We start from the raw sequence: 15804 nt of genomic DNA on the forward strand, positions 1-15804 counted from the left end.
GCTGAGTGATAATCCTTGTTTTGGTGGGGCTGTTAGAAGCCAGACACTGAATGGAAGGGCGTGGAGACATAGATGAACAGAGGGCTTAAAACTAATTGCAAGTTATCTGAACAAATGTACAGTTCCAGACTTTTCATCACTGTTTGGTTTGCTGTGGGGTGGGTTTTTTTGAGTGAGAATTGCATTAGTAATGTCTGCAGCATAGTTCTTGCAAGAAAATAAAACAAAAAAGGAAGAACCTGACATTATAGTAAAACCAGTCTTTCTTTCCATCCCAACACTTTGGGATGCTGGAAGAATTGAGATCTGGAAAACAGATTATTGGGATATAAAATAAACATATAAGTAGTTTTTTAAACACCAGTTATTAAGATAAACTCACACTCTTTTGAACAATTAGAGAAGTTCATTGATGACATTGCAGTTTTGCTTCAGCTAGGAGTTAATTTCTTTTCTGAGCACATGGTTACATTTTGCTGAAATTCAGGTATCACCTACACAGAGTAGGAACTTAGGGAAATAATCTGGTAAAAAGTCTTTTTGACTTTGTGAGGATCACTGCACAGTCACATAGTTCAATAAAGAACTAAAATGTGTTTGTTGACTTCAAGCTCAGCTGTTTCCAAATAAATGTTTGTGAAACCTCCAACTTTAATAGCTTCATTGTACCATCCAAAAGACGTGCATGAGAATGAATAGATGACCTTTCAGATAGAGAACAAGCTGTTCACCATGTCTTTTCATTTACTGGGACAAAATACTCTTTTTATGCAGAGATAATACTTTCCACCATTTTTAACAATGTTGGGTAGAATAAAGAATTTAATTGTTTTACTTCTGAGTGCAAGGGGTTTAACCTATGCATCCTTTGATCAGGCCTCTTTCTAGACCAGCAGTGTTAAATGCGTTGAGGTAGATAGACTTATTTTAATTTTTTTAAAAGACACTTGAGGTATTTTGAATCCCATGCTCACAGGGTGGGATGTCATCAACTATCCATCCATTTTCATCCACGTGGCATCTGTCTGTGAATGATATATGGATGAATTCTCATTGCCATTGCACACTGCAGCTGTGGGATCAATAATTTACTGATAAGGTCCAAAGCAGCTGTAAGGGAAATCGGTCTAAATTATTGTGCAATTGCAGTCTTGCTGTGGAAAGCTGCTGGGATGTTCTCGGTTGCACACTTGTACAAAAGCACTGGTTTGGACCAGATCACAAGCAAAAGGGAGAAGATCTGGATACGGGAATCAGGGCTCAGCCTTGCCTTTTTCATGTGAGGTATGGTTTGTCCCTTAGTGTTTGCAGTTGTAAATCCACCACTTAAATCTTAGTATAATTTCTGATAACTAATACCAGTTAGTTATACTGGTAAAATATTTTTGCTCTACATTATGACTGAAATCACTTCTGTTATTGTTCAGCCTCTGTCCATGTTTCTTTTCTTATCTGAAAAAGATAGAGCTGTTCTCTTGTTAAAGGGGACACTATTTGCTGTAATTAAAAGAAATACAGTCAAAAGGAATCCCTCAAACCTTGAGGAAAATCTTACCATTTGGGGATAAAAAACAAACTCAGAACCTGAGAAACAAACAGAAACATTTATATTTTGTGGTTACAAAGACCAATTATGTTATCTGTTTGCATAAAAGAAAAGATTTTGTTGTGTGAACCAAATACTCTAGATCGTGTATCATGCATGAGTAGTTTACTAAAATTGGCATCAAATCAGTTTAAAAAACTTGGAATAATTTCATTTGGAAGGGAGTTGTGAAACCATCGGGTCCAACCCATGCTGGAAGCAGCTTCAGTAAGACCAAGATGCTCAGAGCTTTGCACAGGCAGGCCCTGAATATAGCGATGTAGGAGACTGTGCAGGTAACCTGTCACATTGGGCCTCCTCACAGGAGGAAAAAATAAGTACCTTAATCTAGATAAATTTTCTTTTGTTGCCATCTGTGATGGTTGTCCCATATAATTTTGTAGCACTCCTCCAGGAAAAGTCAGGCTTGGCCTTATCTCCATTCTACCACTGGGTTTTTGAAGATCACCATGAGATTACCTTGAGCTCTGTCACTCAAGAGGAAACTCAGTGCTTTCACCCCAGTGATGTGCAGTGAAGGTTTGGAAAAATCCTAAAAATAGTGTGACATGGGAATGAGGAATGAAAGCATTGCACTGAAATGGGAAACTAGCCTGAGGTGCTACAGCTTCAGTGTGTAGGGATGGTCTGTTAGCAAGTACCTTCAGCCTGGTTTTGTATCACCGAGAGAAACCAGGAGGAGAAAAAACCTTCATTAGTACAATTGTACAAACCTTAGAGAAAACTTCTCAGCCCTTACAGTCATGCCCACAAGACTAACCAACCATCTAAAGATTTGAATGTATTTATTTCATGGGTCTCAATTACTGTGCATAGATGTTAATCACAGTTCATGGCAATCCTAGTTTTCTCTCTTACTGCTAAAAGCTGTTCTTCTGAAGTTCCAGAACAAGCTAATGTGTGGAAAGGCTGCTTTGTGTGCAGCTGAGCTAACCAGGATGGCAGTGTTTGTGGTAGGGACTCTTTCTTACTGGCTCCTGAACTGCGATGAATTATTTTGTGCGTACCTGTGCCTGTTGGTGCTTTGGGAGCTGAGGATGTACTTGTTAAATAAACGACTGATCTCTGCAGTGCAATGCATTGTTAACTTTTTGAAACTTAAGGGTTTATGTATTTTGTATTCCTTGGGCCTTGGTTTTTTAAGGGTGGGGGTCCTGTTCCTGCCATGCACAGTAACAGGAGTAGATACTCTCTTCCTGCTCTTGTTAATTTATTATACCTTGGACCTTTTTTGTCTTCTTCTGCAGAAACTCTGCTGGATGATTTCCTTCTCACATACACGGTTTTCATGACGACTGATGACTTGTGCCAGGCGCTCCTGAGGCAATATCCTTTTACTGAAAGTTGTATTCATGGGGGTCACACATTTACTTGTAGCTTTATCTGTTGAGCCTCATATCAAAGTTACATGCCTGGCTTTGAAACAGATGCTTAACTCATAGCAACAATGCAATTTTATGCCAGCTTTGTTTAAAGATAAATAAACTTTTGTAACTGTGACAAGGTAGAATTTAAATTGGGGTTAAAACCTCTGCAGGTAATGTTAATTCATAGAATACCTACATGTGCATAATACAGAATACACAGGGAGGAAATGTAAAGAATTTTATAGTCTTTGCTCCTTTTATCATGTAATACAGGATATGTCTTAACTCATTCTGAGATAAAATCATTATTTTCATGTATTTCTAATGACTTCCATAAGCTATGGATCTGTGGATCATTGTTTGAATAAACCTGTGGCTATAAAATTAACTGTTTGTTTGTTTAAATCTTTTTCCCCATCTTTAACTTTTGTGGTGAAAACATCAATCTTTTACCTATAAAACAAAGAACCATGAAGAGACAGGAAGAGTGTACAAAGTGGGTTTCATCTGACATTTGGTGCTTCCGCCTTATGAATAGAGAACAGTGGTAGAAATAATCTTTCTTCTTTTTTTTTTTTAATTTTAATAGTGTCACTTCTGCAGATTGTGTAATTTGTGCAGGCAAAAAGAAACTGACTTCCCTTGCCTGTTTTTTGTGTTATTGTTAATGATGCTTTGCCCTCCTTCCCACAGACATTCACGTTGGCATCTGTGTGCAGGACAAAGGTTCATTCCCAGTTCTACAGAAAATATATGTCTGAACATTGTATAATTCCTTTTGAATTGATTTTACTTTTATAGACTCATTTCTCTAATCTGTAAGAGAAAAAAATCCTGTTGGCACAGAGGATGAATTGACATTGCTATTACTGAGAATTTAATTCCCAAAAGTTATGAAACTCTTAAAGCTCCAGACAGGATAAAACATTTAAAACTGAGCAATGCAGTGAAAAAAGCCCTTTCATTAGCAAATGAGATTATTGTGAAGTCTTTGTCTGCAATTAATTTTCAAGTTTCTTTGAGATATTATTATATATTCCTTAACCAACTGCACCTATTGTGCTAAGAACCACCAAGGGAAAGAAGATGACTCTGATGTGTCCTGTAGGAAAAGAAAAGTCTTGCATTTGGTGTCTCAGTGGACTTCTCTCTACAAAGACTGGTTACACGAAGATGAGCATTTAAAACAATTTTTAAAGGTATCGAAACAATTTCTGTGATACATTTCAGCCCTGTTTAATTACACACTATGTCTAAAAAGCCCAACAGAAAAATCTATAAAATTAAAAGCAAGGTTTATTTACATATTAGTTTACAGCTAGGGGAGAGTTGTGGGAGTTTGTGGGAGACATCAACTCAGTTTAAAATGCATGCAAATGTGAGGAAAGGTAAAGCAGAATATTTGCCATTTTAAAAGTCTTAATGTAATGAACCTATTTGCTATCATTTTGGATAAATGATGATGGTGTGTTGTGCTGTCACGCTTCAGAATGTGTTATTCTGACCTAACCCAGGTTTCATGTAGTAGCCACAAGTGCTGTTTTAAATTTTCCTGTTTATAGACAAAATAGTACAAGCATTTTGCCCTCTCCCTTGATCCACAGTACTAAGTGTGTTTCTCCAAAGGCAAGCTGAATATTGACTAGTGTGGAAATTTAAACAGGGACATTCTCTCCTTACAGGTTTTGCATAAATATAATGATAATTTTTTTTAGTACGATAGTGCCTGAATTGACTTAGACCACTGATGTGATGCCTTCAGTTAATGTTTGAGTTGTCAGATGTTTCAAGATACTGCTTTGTTTTGTAGACGATATACAGAAATGTGTTAGATGATGTGTATGAGTATCCTGTTCTTGAGAAGGACCTGAAAGAATTTCAGAAGATACTTGGGATGCATCGCCGTCAGTAAGTATTGATTATGTCTGTGATCAAGTCTTCTTTTATTCAGAGTGCAATTTATTTTTGGTGCTGTCTTTCTATAATTCAGTAAAGTGATGAGTGCTGCAAGTGGCATATTCAGTTTTACAAATCATCTCTTCTTAAAACTAAAGCTAGATTACTCAGTTTTTTTCGGATGTTTGTTGGGCACTGTTTGTGGTTCAGCATTCACTCCCATCAATTTCATTTGGAATTACTCACAAACAGAGCAATGGTTTGTGGAGAAGCTGGCAGAAATTCCTTTAGAAGTTGCAGTCTGTCACTTCAGATGGTACCTTTATTCTCTGTGCAGTACTGAGAAGCAAATCACTTGGAATAGTCATCTCAGAGTTATTATTTTACTAATAATTATGGCATCTATAAAAGATATTTATTGGCTTTTTTTTTTTCCAAAAAATGGAGGTTGTTTCCATGGTTTGGCCATTGGGGAAGTGGAAGGAGCTGTGCTTTTGAGGATGACCCTGGCTGCTGTGTTTGCCTGCTCCAACAGCTCATGGGCTGGCAACATTGCTTTTCACTACATCGATTATGCAAGACAAAGGAAAGTTCTCTAGCTGAGCCAGACGCTTTTAGTTTTTCCTGAAGAACCTTGCAGCTGTTCTGCAGTGACCATTTACTGTTAAAAACTTTCTGATGTTGTAAAGCTTGTAATAGCTAAAACTTCCTTTTCCTAAGCTTTGGCTGGAAAGAATAATTGTGATTTTCCGTTTTGTTTCAGCACTGTAGATGAATATTCACCTCATCGAAAGGTAAAGCCAACCTGATTGTTGCGGATAGCTAGATAACTTCTCACCCTTTTTCTTTTTTTTTTTTTTTCCCTCTCTGCCCACTTCCCTCTCTTCTCTTGGCTTCTTAACCAAAGGTGACTGGTGACCAAAAACATGACAAGACACATCGGTGAGGTTAGACCTGCAATGCTGCTTAAGGAACATTTTTTTTCATTTGAGTGCATCCTGGGTATCAGCAGTGTGAGCTAACCTGTAATGGCTGTGTCAGTATTCGCATGTTAACAAGATGCTTTGAGATGTCAAAATTCAGGAGAGGCCTGGGAGTGTGTCCCCACTGAGCTAGAGGGATGTAGCAGCCTGGGCAAACCAGGCTGAGCACAGGCATTGATATGGACGTCAAGTAAACAGAGCAAAGGGCGGATTTGTTGTGACAGGGACAGAAAAAAAGAGAGGAACATGGATCTGTCTGTTTAACTGGAGGGAGAACTTGCAGCCAGAGAAAGTTGGTGTACAAACTGCTCCGAGGTGAATTGCTGTGCTCGTCAATTTTACTGGGTTGAAGCTGAAGTGTGTAATAAGCTTAAAATGTTACTGCACAAATGTGGAAGGCAGAACATGAGATTGTAGTGAAATTGCTAAATAGGCTGATTGGTACATAGGAAGTGTATATAAGAATAAGCTTAAAAGAAATGGGCTCTGAACATGAATACAGAAAACTTTGAATTGTGCAGTCTGCTTAGCCTTGGCATGTCCTGCTTCCTCCAAAATCCCCACCTTGGCCATTATTTAGTAAGGCAACTCCCAGTTTACTGGTCCAAGAAAGGGTGGGTGTACTTCCTATACAGAAACCTTTTGGCCAGACATATGGGTTAAATGTTTTATTCTGTGAATTACTGCTTTGTAAACAGCAGGGGTGCAAAAATTCACTGTTTTTTTTTTTTTTTTTTCCCCCCCTTTTCTTTCTTTTCTACTCCCTCACAGAATAAAACCTTTTTCCAGCAGTTCAGTGTTAAGGAGAACTGGCTGCAGCACAGAGGAACCATGAATGAAACCGAAGAAAGTGAGTATAAATGAAAGATGGAGGGAAAGCTCAAAAACTATAAAATTGTTTCTCAAGGACTTCAATGTAAATATTCTTCAGCTGACATATAGCTTTTGAACAAGACCTTAGGGACACAAAAGGAGAAATATTTGGCTGTGCAAGTTCACCTTCCTTCCTCCTGGTAAGAAGAAGTGCCATGGTATCTCAGCAGTGCCATGGTATCTCAAGGGTTTTTTGCCCTGTCCAGTTCATCCAGCATCCCTGTCACAGTCCTGTGTGTGTCCCAGGTGTGCTGGCAGCCCGTCCACCAGGCATTACTTCTGCTCCATTTCTTGCTCTTGGTCTCTTGACCTATATCTTGGTTGTGAAAGGTGAATGAATAAGCCTGTCACATGGAATGGGCCAGGATCTGCTAATTCTGGGAATGTGCCGTAGATCCTTCTCTGCTCAAAAACACCTCTGAGTGGAGGGCAAGGTGCCACTTCACTTTAATGTCAGCCATTTCAGAAGGCAGTTTCCCTCCATCACTAGTAACACTGTGAGGCAGCGAGGCTGTCACCCTCCTGTAATGCCTGAGCGAGGAAGGAGGCAGAGAGGAGAACACTGTGTACACGAGCAGGGAACAGCAGAAGGACCTCCTACCTGGCAGCCTCACTCTTTGACAGTATATCTTCATTTCTTACTGGGAACAAAACTCCGGAAGTTCACTTGAAGTCAGTGTATTTTTAGTGCTCATTTGTGACAGAATAAAAACTGAGCTCGTTCTACGCCAAGTCGAAAGACTTGCACAGTATGTGCTGCTGATAGATAATCCTCTTTTTGTGCTTCAAATGTAGGGGGTTTTGAGATTTACGTTACCAAGGCTTCTTCTAAAAATATTATTTGTGGGTGAGAACCCCCACACTCATTCTTCTGTCAAAGCTGGACACAGCTTGTGGGTGACTGTCAAGGAAAGTGTCCTGGCACAAGAGAGGGGACAGACTGTGTGTCTGTGGTAGCACAGTCACCAGGACAGGACCCAGCAAGGCCAGTCCTGACTGAGTTAAATTGCTTTTGTCTCACTCCTTGAGAGCAGAAGCCGTGGTCTATGATGGGATTGGAGGGATGAAATAGCCAGAGTGAAGCTGGGAAAGGGAGAAACAGACGCAGAGGGTGGACATCTAACCATCTGTGGTGGAGTGCTGTCTGACTGATGGTGCTTCTGGAGGATGGGTCTGTCCAAGCTGCACCATGCCGCTTGACCAGAGCTGTTTTATCCTCTATTGCAAACACTACCAGGGCAGCTTGCAGCCCATGGCCACTTCCTCCCACTGGCACTCCCTCCATCTCACAGAGGAGCAGCATAGGCTCCTGGAAGAGATGATACGGTACGTCCCAAGAGACACTGCAGATAGAACATTGGAAAGGTGTGAGGGGGAGAACCACAACCACTGTGGTGGTTGTGCTTGGGCATCTGACCTGTGGGTTGATTTAGTTCAGTGTTAAAGAAGGGATAGATCAATAGCCCATTTATAAATTGACATTGCTGTCATTGTCCCTTTGCAGATGACATAGAGGACATTTCAAACAAATTGTTTGTTTGTAACAAACAAACCTGTAAGCAAGGTGTGTCACTCTGCATATGGAGTCCAAATATTCCTCTCAGATTTTCTAAATTTTTTTTTCTGTGTAGTAGAATTTAAAGTGCAGTTAGATGTCTCTGTCTTCATGATGTGCATCCATTCTGATAGAAGATTCTGCCATAGAATGAGCATCTCATTTACTGTCTGTCAGCAGAGACAGGTTAAAAAGGAATTATAAAATCAAACGGCTTTTTTTCCCCCAATACTCAGTGTTAAGTTCCTCCTTCATTCTCATATTCCTTTTTTTCTTTACTATGTCACGAAAAAAACCCTATTCTCAAGGATAGAGTTCTTAACTGCTTCTGTCATAGTGTTCACTACTGAAAGTGCCCTGAAGCCATGAAGATCTGTAGGACACGCAAAGAGCTATTGCTATATATATCTGTCAATAAAGATAATAATAATAAAAAACCCCACAACAGTTCTGGAGAAGAAAAGTTGTCCTGTATTGGCATGGTAGCAGCCTGTCTATAATAAAAAATGCTAAAGTAGAAGGAAATTGAAAGTTTAATTAAACACTGAAGTGAGTGTGAAACCAAGAGCTGTGATGATTCTGATTAGCAGATGTAATTTAAAAAATATTTATGCAAGTCTACAGCTCAGTTTCTTCTGCTTTAAGTGTGGTAACCGTATTTCAAAGAACTAGCTAGGAAAAGATGTAAACCTGAAATTCTGGCAGGCAGAGAAAGTAGATCCCTTTTTGTAGTGGAAAAAAGTAATCGCTGAGCTGACCACAGCATTCCCAGAGCTGAACCGACTCGTGGACCTCGGTGGAAGTAGTAAGCCCAGGGAATTTCTCCAAACCAGTCCCATTTATATGTGCTGCTTGTGATTCAGGAAATGAGTTGTCAAAACTGATTGTATGGCTGTTTGGGCAGTCTCTGCTGGTGCTGAAATACTCTGGCAATGCAAGTAGTTTAAATGTCTAGACAGATAAGCTATCAGGAGTGATTGAAAACCTGGAAGCGCTGTTCTTGCAAAGCCTCTTGTTCCAGGTAGAAATGGAGGTCCAAAATAATTTCTGAAGCAGATACAAAGTGTGCTGAAACGACAGTGATTTATCTGAACCTAAAACGAAAGGAGAAAAAATAGTGACAGCTGAGTTTGAGAGAAGATAGGCAGCGAAGGAGGTTGTCTGTGACAAATTCTCAGGGTAGGATGTCTTAAATAGAACCTGCTGTGGGAGCCTATGTTTCCATTTGCTTGCCTGTCTCATTTCTCAGGGGCAGGAAGTGGGGACAGTAAAAATGGTGATGTTTATGCTTAGTTTCATGTCCTTTGTGTCAGGGTGCAGTGACTGCCCTTCCTGCAGCAGCCAGGCAGCTGAGGCATTGCTGTGGTGGGGTCTGCGAGTTTGTTCCTTGCTCTGTTCAGGTATCTCTGCCTACAGCTGAGCACATTTTTCTTCCTTTGTGCAGTTTTCTGCCGTGTGTATATAACGGAGCACTCCTATGTCAGTGTGAAAGCTCAAGTGTCGAGTTCAGCTCAGGAGATACTGAAGATCGTGGCAGAAAAGCTCCAGTACCCAGAGGAGGAGCTGGCGCTGGTGACAGTCTCATTCTCTGGTGGTAAGTAACTTCCCTTCATCTGACTACTTACCTTTCATTGTGTCAGGTAAGGGAGGGCTGACATTTTCTCATGCAAGGATACAGCTGTTCCTCTATGGGCCCACAGCTGGATGACCAGGGGAACAATGAAGAACTGCTTCCCAGAGACTTGTTTCCATGGCAACAGCTCCTTCTTGGGTAGTGTGGGATGTAGCATCTCCTGGCTGGGAGGGGAGTGTAAAGAACTCTCAGTCTCCAGCAGTATTGCAAGGTTTTATTTCTTTTCCACGGATGAATCTCCTATTTTTGAATTTAAATTAATTTTGAAGGCAATGAGGCATGGTTTGCTTTAAAAATAGAGAAGAGAATAGCAAATGCTATGTGCATTGCTGTAGAAATTGTTCCTCTGCTGTGGACTCCAGGACTGTGTGGATGAATGTGGATGAGAGATCTCTGAAGCTGAGTTTTAGAAGATGAGGTTTATTGTAAAGGATGTGAGGCCTTGCTCTGAGCTGCCAGGCACAGCTCGTGGCAAGGCCTAGGAAGGTGGGGGAAGGGAGAGGTAGGGAGAGAGGAGCAAAGAGCAAAGGGCAAAGAGCGAAGAGGAGCAACTCACCCTCGCAGCCCCCTGATAAGGAGCTTCAAGGTGGGCTGGAACAAGACTTGTGCCAATGGGGTTACAGATACCTGATACTTCAGGGGAGGGGTACAGGTGTGGGATGAACCTTACATTGGGAGTGAGACAGGACATTCCATTTGACCTCTGGGTCTGGCTGCAGGTGACCTTCAGCTGGCCACATAACTGTTTTCCCAGACATCCAGTAGCTCTCAAACATCAAAACTTGCTTTCAATTCTATCTCACTTACAGGTTTCACATTCTCAGGATCTAAGCAATCATATTTATAGGGCTTTCTGGCTTCATCCTCCCCAACACATTGCTGTTTCCTCATTTATGGCATAAATAACAAATGTTCTTGAGCTGAAAGGAGGAAGACACGTATTTATACAATTGAGATACTGAGAGCAATCTCAGCAATATTTTGTAAGCAACAACTGACATCTTTTGCCTATTGTTTTAGTTTTAGTCATTAAATAGAAAGGCTTATTGTCTTTTTTAAAGAAAGACTAGAGTGACCATGGAGTGGTACTAGGGACCAGCCAAAGTCCCAAGATCTTTGGTGTTTGCCAGGTCTCAAGCTCCTTGGTCAGATTGTTTTGATCATTGTGGTGTTTTATGGAAGCAGTTTAACTAGGTGCATAGAACTGTGACGCTGTATCTCCAAAAGGACTAAGAGAGTATAATATATTGGCAATATTCTCATATAACATTAGTTGGTGTTGATACCCTAAGACAAAGGTTGCATCTTTGAAGTTCCAGCACTCATTGCTATCTCTTTGTCAATCTAGTTAAATGAAATACACACAAGTGCTTGTTCTGTTTATATCTTTGATTCAGAACGGGAAAGTCACATTTTTTTCCCCCATGCTGAGCTCAATTAAATAAATGTATTTCTGAGTGCACTGGTGTGGGTGGCAGGGAGATGGTGCCCTGCTCTGGTTGTTGAGACCCTGGGCACGGAGCAGCCATTGGGAGCATTACACGTGGATGTTGTGGCCATCCAGGCTACATCATTTTCAGGCACACTCTTTTTACCCTTGTGTTTGCCCAAACTCACCTCCAGTGCATTTCACAGCACTGCAAAATCACTGTGCTGCTGTTTTTCAGGCCTTTCTCTCCTGTTCAAGAGCAGGGCAAGACTTGCTCTGATAGCAGTAAATCTAGTTCTAACTGCCTGCTTAGCCAAAGAAAGCCAACCATTCATAAATAATGAAACATACTATATTGGTTCCCAGGAAAGCCACAAAATAGAAGTGGTTGCCACTTGGTTTTTCAATGAGAAACAGTAAATATAATGCAGGTATAGTAGGAAAGCCATTTGTACGTGACATTTATAACCCCTAAAGTGTTCTTTAGTTACATTGCCTCCGTTAATTTGAAATACAAGGATATCAGTATCTTTCTTCTTATGCATCCTGTACTGCAAGTAATAAGCACCAACCTGCTATGTTTTTTTCCTGCTTTGTGTTTTTGCTATTTGTGTGACTTAGAACTCTTGTCTTTCATCCACTTGTAGGCCAGCAGTATGAGCATTGGAGAACCTGTTTTTATTGTACTCAAATAATGGATAAGCAAGCTCTTTATTCAAAATTACCTTGAAAAAACCATAATGATAGTTCAGCATAATGTATCTGTGTATCAATGGATAAGTGAGGATGGATAAAAGGGAGAACTGCCTGAAATTATGTTTGGCTCTCAGACTCCTCCTGGTCCTACTGCTCATGGGCAGTGCAGAGTCCAGGGTAGCTGTCAGCATGCTTGGTATAGTTTTGGCTCTACCACATATCAGGTCTCCAGAGGATTACTGGGGGCCTGCAGGAAGTGACAGTTTTTGCAGGGCAGTTTTTTAAGCTGTGTTTGGAGTTTTGTTGTATTTTTCTCCCATCTTTCTCTAGTTCATTCAAGATTCTGCAGAGCTGAACCAGTACTCTGGAGTGGAGGAAAAAAGTCCTTTCTCTTTGCTACCAGTGCCCTGCTCTTTTACTCAGATACTTCCTAAATTAATTACTCTAGTCTAGAAGAATTACTATTTTAATTAATATTAGTTATTACTAATTAAAAGTATTTTAATTCTAGAAGAATTAAATACTGTGTTACAAAGGACCACTCAGCTCTGCTCTGTGGGGTGAATTTCATGGTGTTGGGATCCTTTAAACTTCTTTTCCTGTTTAGCTGTGGCTACTGATTTAATCTCCACCCCTGGTTTTGTCTCCAGTGACACACAACAGCTCAGTCTCTGGAGGCTGAGACACTCTGCTCTAACAAAAGTCACCTAATTTATACTAGATACACTGGGTTGAAATTAAATGTTCTATAAGGCATACGAGACAAGACCAGATGATTCAGGGCCTCTTTCTGTTCTGTGTGAAGTGCAGTTTGAAAGCAGAAGCAGGAAGCTTTTGTGCTCTAGTCCATCAGTGATATTTTGCCTTTATCTTGCCTGAGCAGGGTAGAGATGATGGGTCCCCACAAAGACTGATTTTGATGCTTAGTTACATTCTAAGAAGTTGATGTGGCTTTACAAATACAATTGTACTTAAATTTCTCGTGTGTGGCTTTTACTCCTGTTCTGAAACTTCTGTGGGTTGTATGGTTTTTGGTGGGTGTTTTTTTTGTTTGGTTTTTTTTTTTTTTTTTTTTTTTTTTGGTGTTGGTGTGGTGGTGGTTGGGTTGTGTTGTGTTGTTTTATTTTGATTTTTTTGGGGTTTTTTTTTGTTTGTTTTTACAGAAAAACATGCGCTACAAGCAAATGATTTGGCTATCTCAAAATCTTTGGAGTCATCCTGTCGTATGTTTGTATACCGAAAAGATCTGACCGACTCTTTGGTAAGGATTGGTATTGTATATTTCCCATTTTTTGTTGTCTGACTCCAAGTCAAAACCTTAGTATTCCTCTCAGAGGGCTTTTTCAATGCAGACTGTATTTCTTGCTTCCTTAGTAAAGCTTACTGAGCTGCTCTATTCCTTAAAAAAAAATCTTTCATTAACAGCAGTTATTTGACTGAACAGTAATGGAATTTGTTCATCAATTTTAAATAAACCAAAGCTTCTGTACAGCTTAAATCTTTCAATCTACATCAGCCTGGAAAAGCTGACCAGTGTTTGTACCAGAAAGGATGGGATGAGGATTATTCAGGGCTCTTGTGACTATTTCCTCCCTGCCCTGCCTCGTGCCTCTGTAGCACTTTGGCTGATACATAATCGTACAAAGTGGTGGACAAATTCCTTGGAATTACTACGTGTGGAGATAGATGTCCTGTGAGTTCCACTAGAGCCATCAGTGTTACCTCTGTGTTGTGGCAGCCACGTGGTCAGCTGGTGTGCAGCACTGGTGGTGTGTCCTCCTGCCTTCCTTCTGCCTGTCTGTCTCTCCATCCTCTCGCTGGGGCTGGGAAGGTCAGTGGATCAAGGGGCAGCAGAGCTCTCTCATCCTTCCCTCTGTCTTCAGAAACCAGGACAGCAAACTCCCTCCCTGCATGCTTTCCCAAAACCTCAGTGAGGCAGGCACAGTCAAGCACTTTGCTGTTTCAGTAGTTTTCTACTGATTATGCAGATATTTTCCAGGAAAGGGTAGGGGCTGTATCACTACTGACTTCTACACGTTGTCAGTACCTCTAGGATCTGTGCATTCATCCTCAGGATGAGAAATGTCTTTTTACATTTTGTTGGCTCAATGTGCCCCAAAGAGCCGACATGCCACTATCATTGCAATCTGTCATCCCCATTATCTCCAGCGTTTTTGAGCCATCTCTAAAAATGTGAATGTTAAGGGAAGGTTTCTAGTGTAGACAGGTGACAGCCAACCTGTTTTCATTAGTTACGTAATAAAAATTGCAAAACTTGCTGTAACTGTCAAAAGTATAGCACCAAAGTAATGGCTTAACTGGTAAGAGTAATTTTTCATCTTGGCAGATGGTTCACGTGCCAAGTTTCAGACTGATGGTAGGTTAAAAAAGCCAAGAGGAATGCAAAACTTTGAAAATTCCATCTAATAAAGGAAATGTCAAATGGCTACGAACACTAGCAGTACCACAGCACTCCACACTAATATACTAAGTCACTTTTATGAATCAGAATCCACAGTGTTTTACTCTTTGTTGATTACATTTGGGGTAGATTAATCATAAAATGTATGGATTTATGTTATTTTTAAAAGTAGGCTGGAGGGCAAGTTTTGTGTATTTATTCTAGAACCGATGTGTTTTCAAAAGGATTCTTTTATAGCAGAAAATTTACTGGTGTCTTTATTTAAATTTTATTTTCTGATAGTTTGTGGGTTTTTTTTTTTTTTTTTTTTTTTTCATTATGCTGTCTGCTTGGCCAGTGTTTTATATTCAAGGTTAGGAAAGGGAGAGAGAAGGAGGGAGTGAGAAAGCCTCACTCTCCAAAGCAAATCATTGATCCTATTGACCCATTTCCCATTTCAAGCTATTTATTAAATAGGTTATAGCTCCTTCATTTTGATTAGTGGGAAAAAAGCCCTCAGAGTGCACTTAGAGAAGATTACATGCTCAGCTCTGTTTGGTACCTTAGTCCAGTAACTGTTTCATTGCAGAACCTTTGGCATTTCTTGAGGAATTTGTTTTGCTGTTGTCTATTCATTTAGAACCCATTTTCTGAAAATGAGGAATTGCAGCAAAGATCTGTGAGGATTTTGGGAATTAACACCTGGGATCTTGCCTTAGAACTAACAAACTTTGACTGGAGCCTCTTCAATGCAATTCACGAGGTAGGAAGCACCACATCCACTTCCAGGTATATTACTGTCATGCAGCACTGTGCCCCTGTGATGCATTTTGGAGCGCTGCTATTCCTGGGTGCTTGGTTCACTGTGATGACAGCATGATTTGGCAGCAAACAGTAGTGGTGACAGGTCCAAGAGTTATCTTGCAATCCTTGAGACTGAAAAGAATTGTCAGAGGTTTGTAACTTTCCTGTGTTCAGGCATCTCATACGTTCCCTGTGTACCTGATGTGTTTTATTGAGATTTGCCCCAAGAGAGTAAAAGACAATGATTATTTTCTAAAGATTTCTCTGTGAATGTGTTACATATACGAATTGTCCTATGCACTTCATAGTGTTTCAGTAAATATGGGATTGCACAAATAGCTGTCTTTCATATCTCTTTAAAGAATTCACATTTACAGCAATTCAGATGGTCACATTACTGTTCTTGTTAGGATTCAGTGAGATGAAAACGTACTGGGCAGGCTTTATTAAATGAGATTATGGTGCACTTCAGGGCCCATTGGGTTGTTTCAATGACTTTGATAGGTTCTGGTTTGGGTTGCTGAGTAAAACACACAGTTAGCAGCAGAAAATCTCCCTTGA

At 40.3% G+C, this 15804-nt stretch overlaps 1 protein-coding gene across 1 annotated transcript in view; it reads left to right on the plus strand.

The window, feature by feature from the left end:
• Nucleotides 1–15804, plus strand: part of RAPGEF5 (Rap guanine nucleotide exchange factor 5) — a 159260-nt gene that overhangs the window by 119913 nt on the left and 23543 nt on the right. The window contains exons 12-19 of the mRNA XM_040091093.1: nt 2854–2932; nt 4028–4172; nt 4784–4881; nt 5633–5663; nt 6624–6702; nt 9725–9874; nt 13202–13299; nt 15080–15202. Of these exons, the coding sequence (XP_039947027.1) occupies nt 2854–2932; nt 4028–4172; nt 4784–4881; nt 5633–5663; nt 6624–6702; nt 9725–9874; nt 13202–13299; nt 15080–15202 (803 nt within the window). The remainder of the gene's footprint in view (nt 1–2853; nt 2933–4027; nt 4173–4783; nt 4882–5632; nt 5664–6623; nt 6703–9724; nt 9875–13201; nt 13300–15079; nt 15203–15804) is intronic.

Source organism: Hirundo rustica, chromosome 1 (genome assembly GCF_015227805.2).
Source record: "Hirundo rustica isolate bHirRus1 chromosome 1, bHirRus1.pri.v3, whole genome shotgun sequence".
NCBI classification, from domain to species: domain Eukaryota; kingdom Metazoa; phylum Chordata; class Aves; order Passeriformes; family Hirundinidae; genus Hirundo; species Hirundo rustica.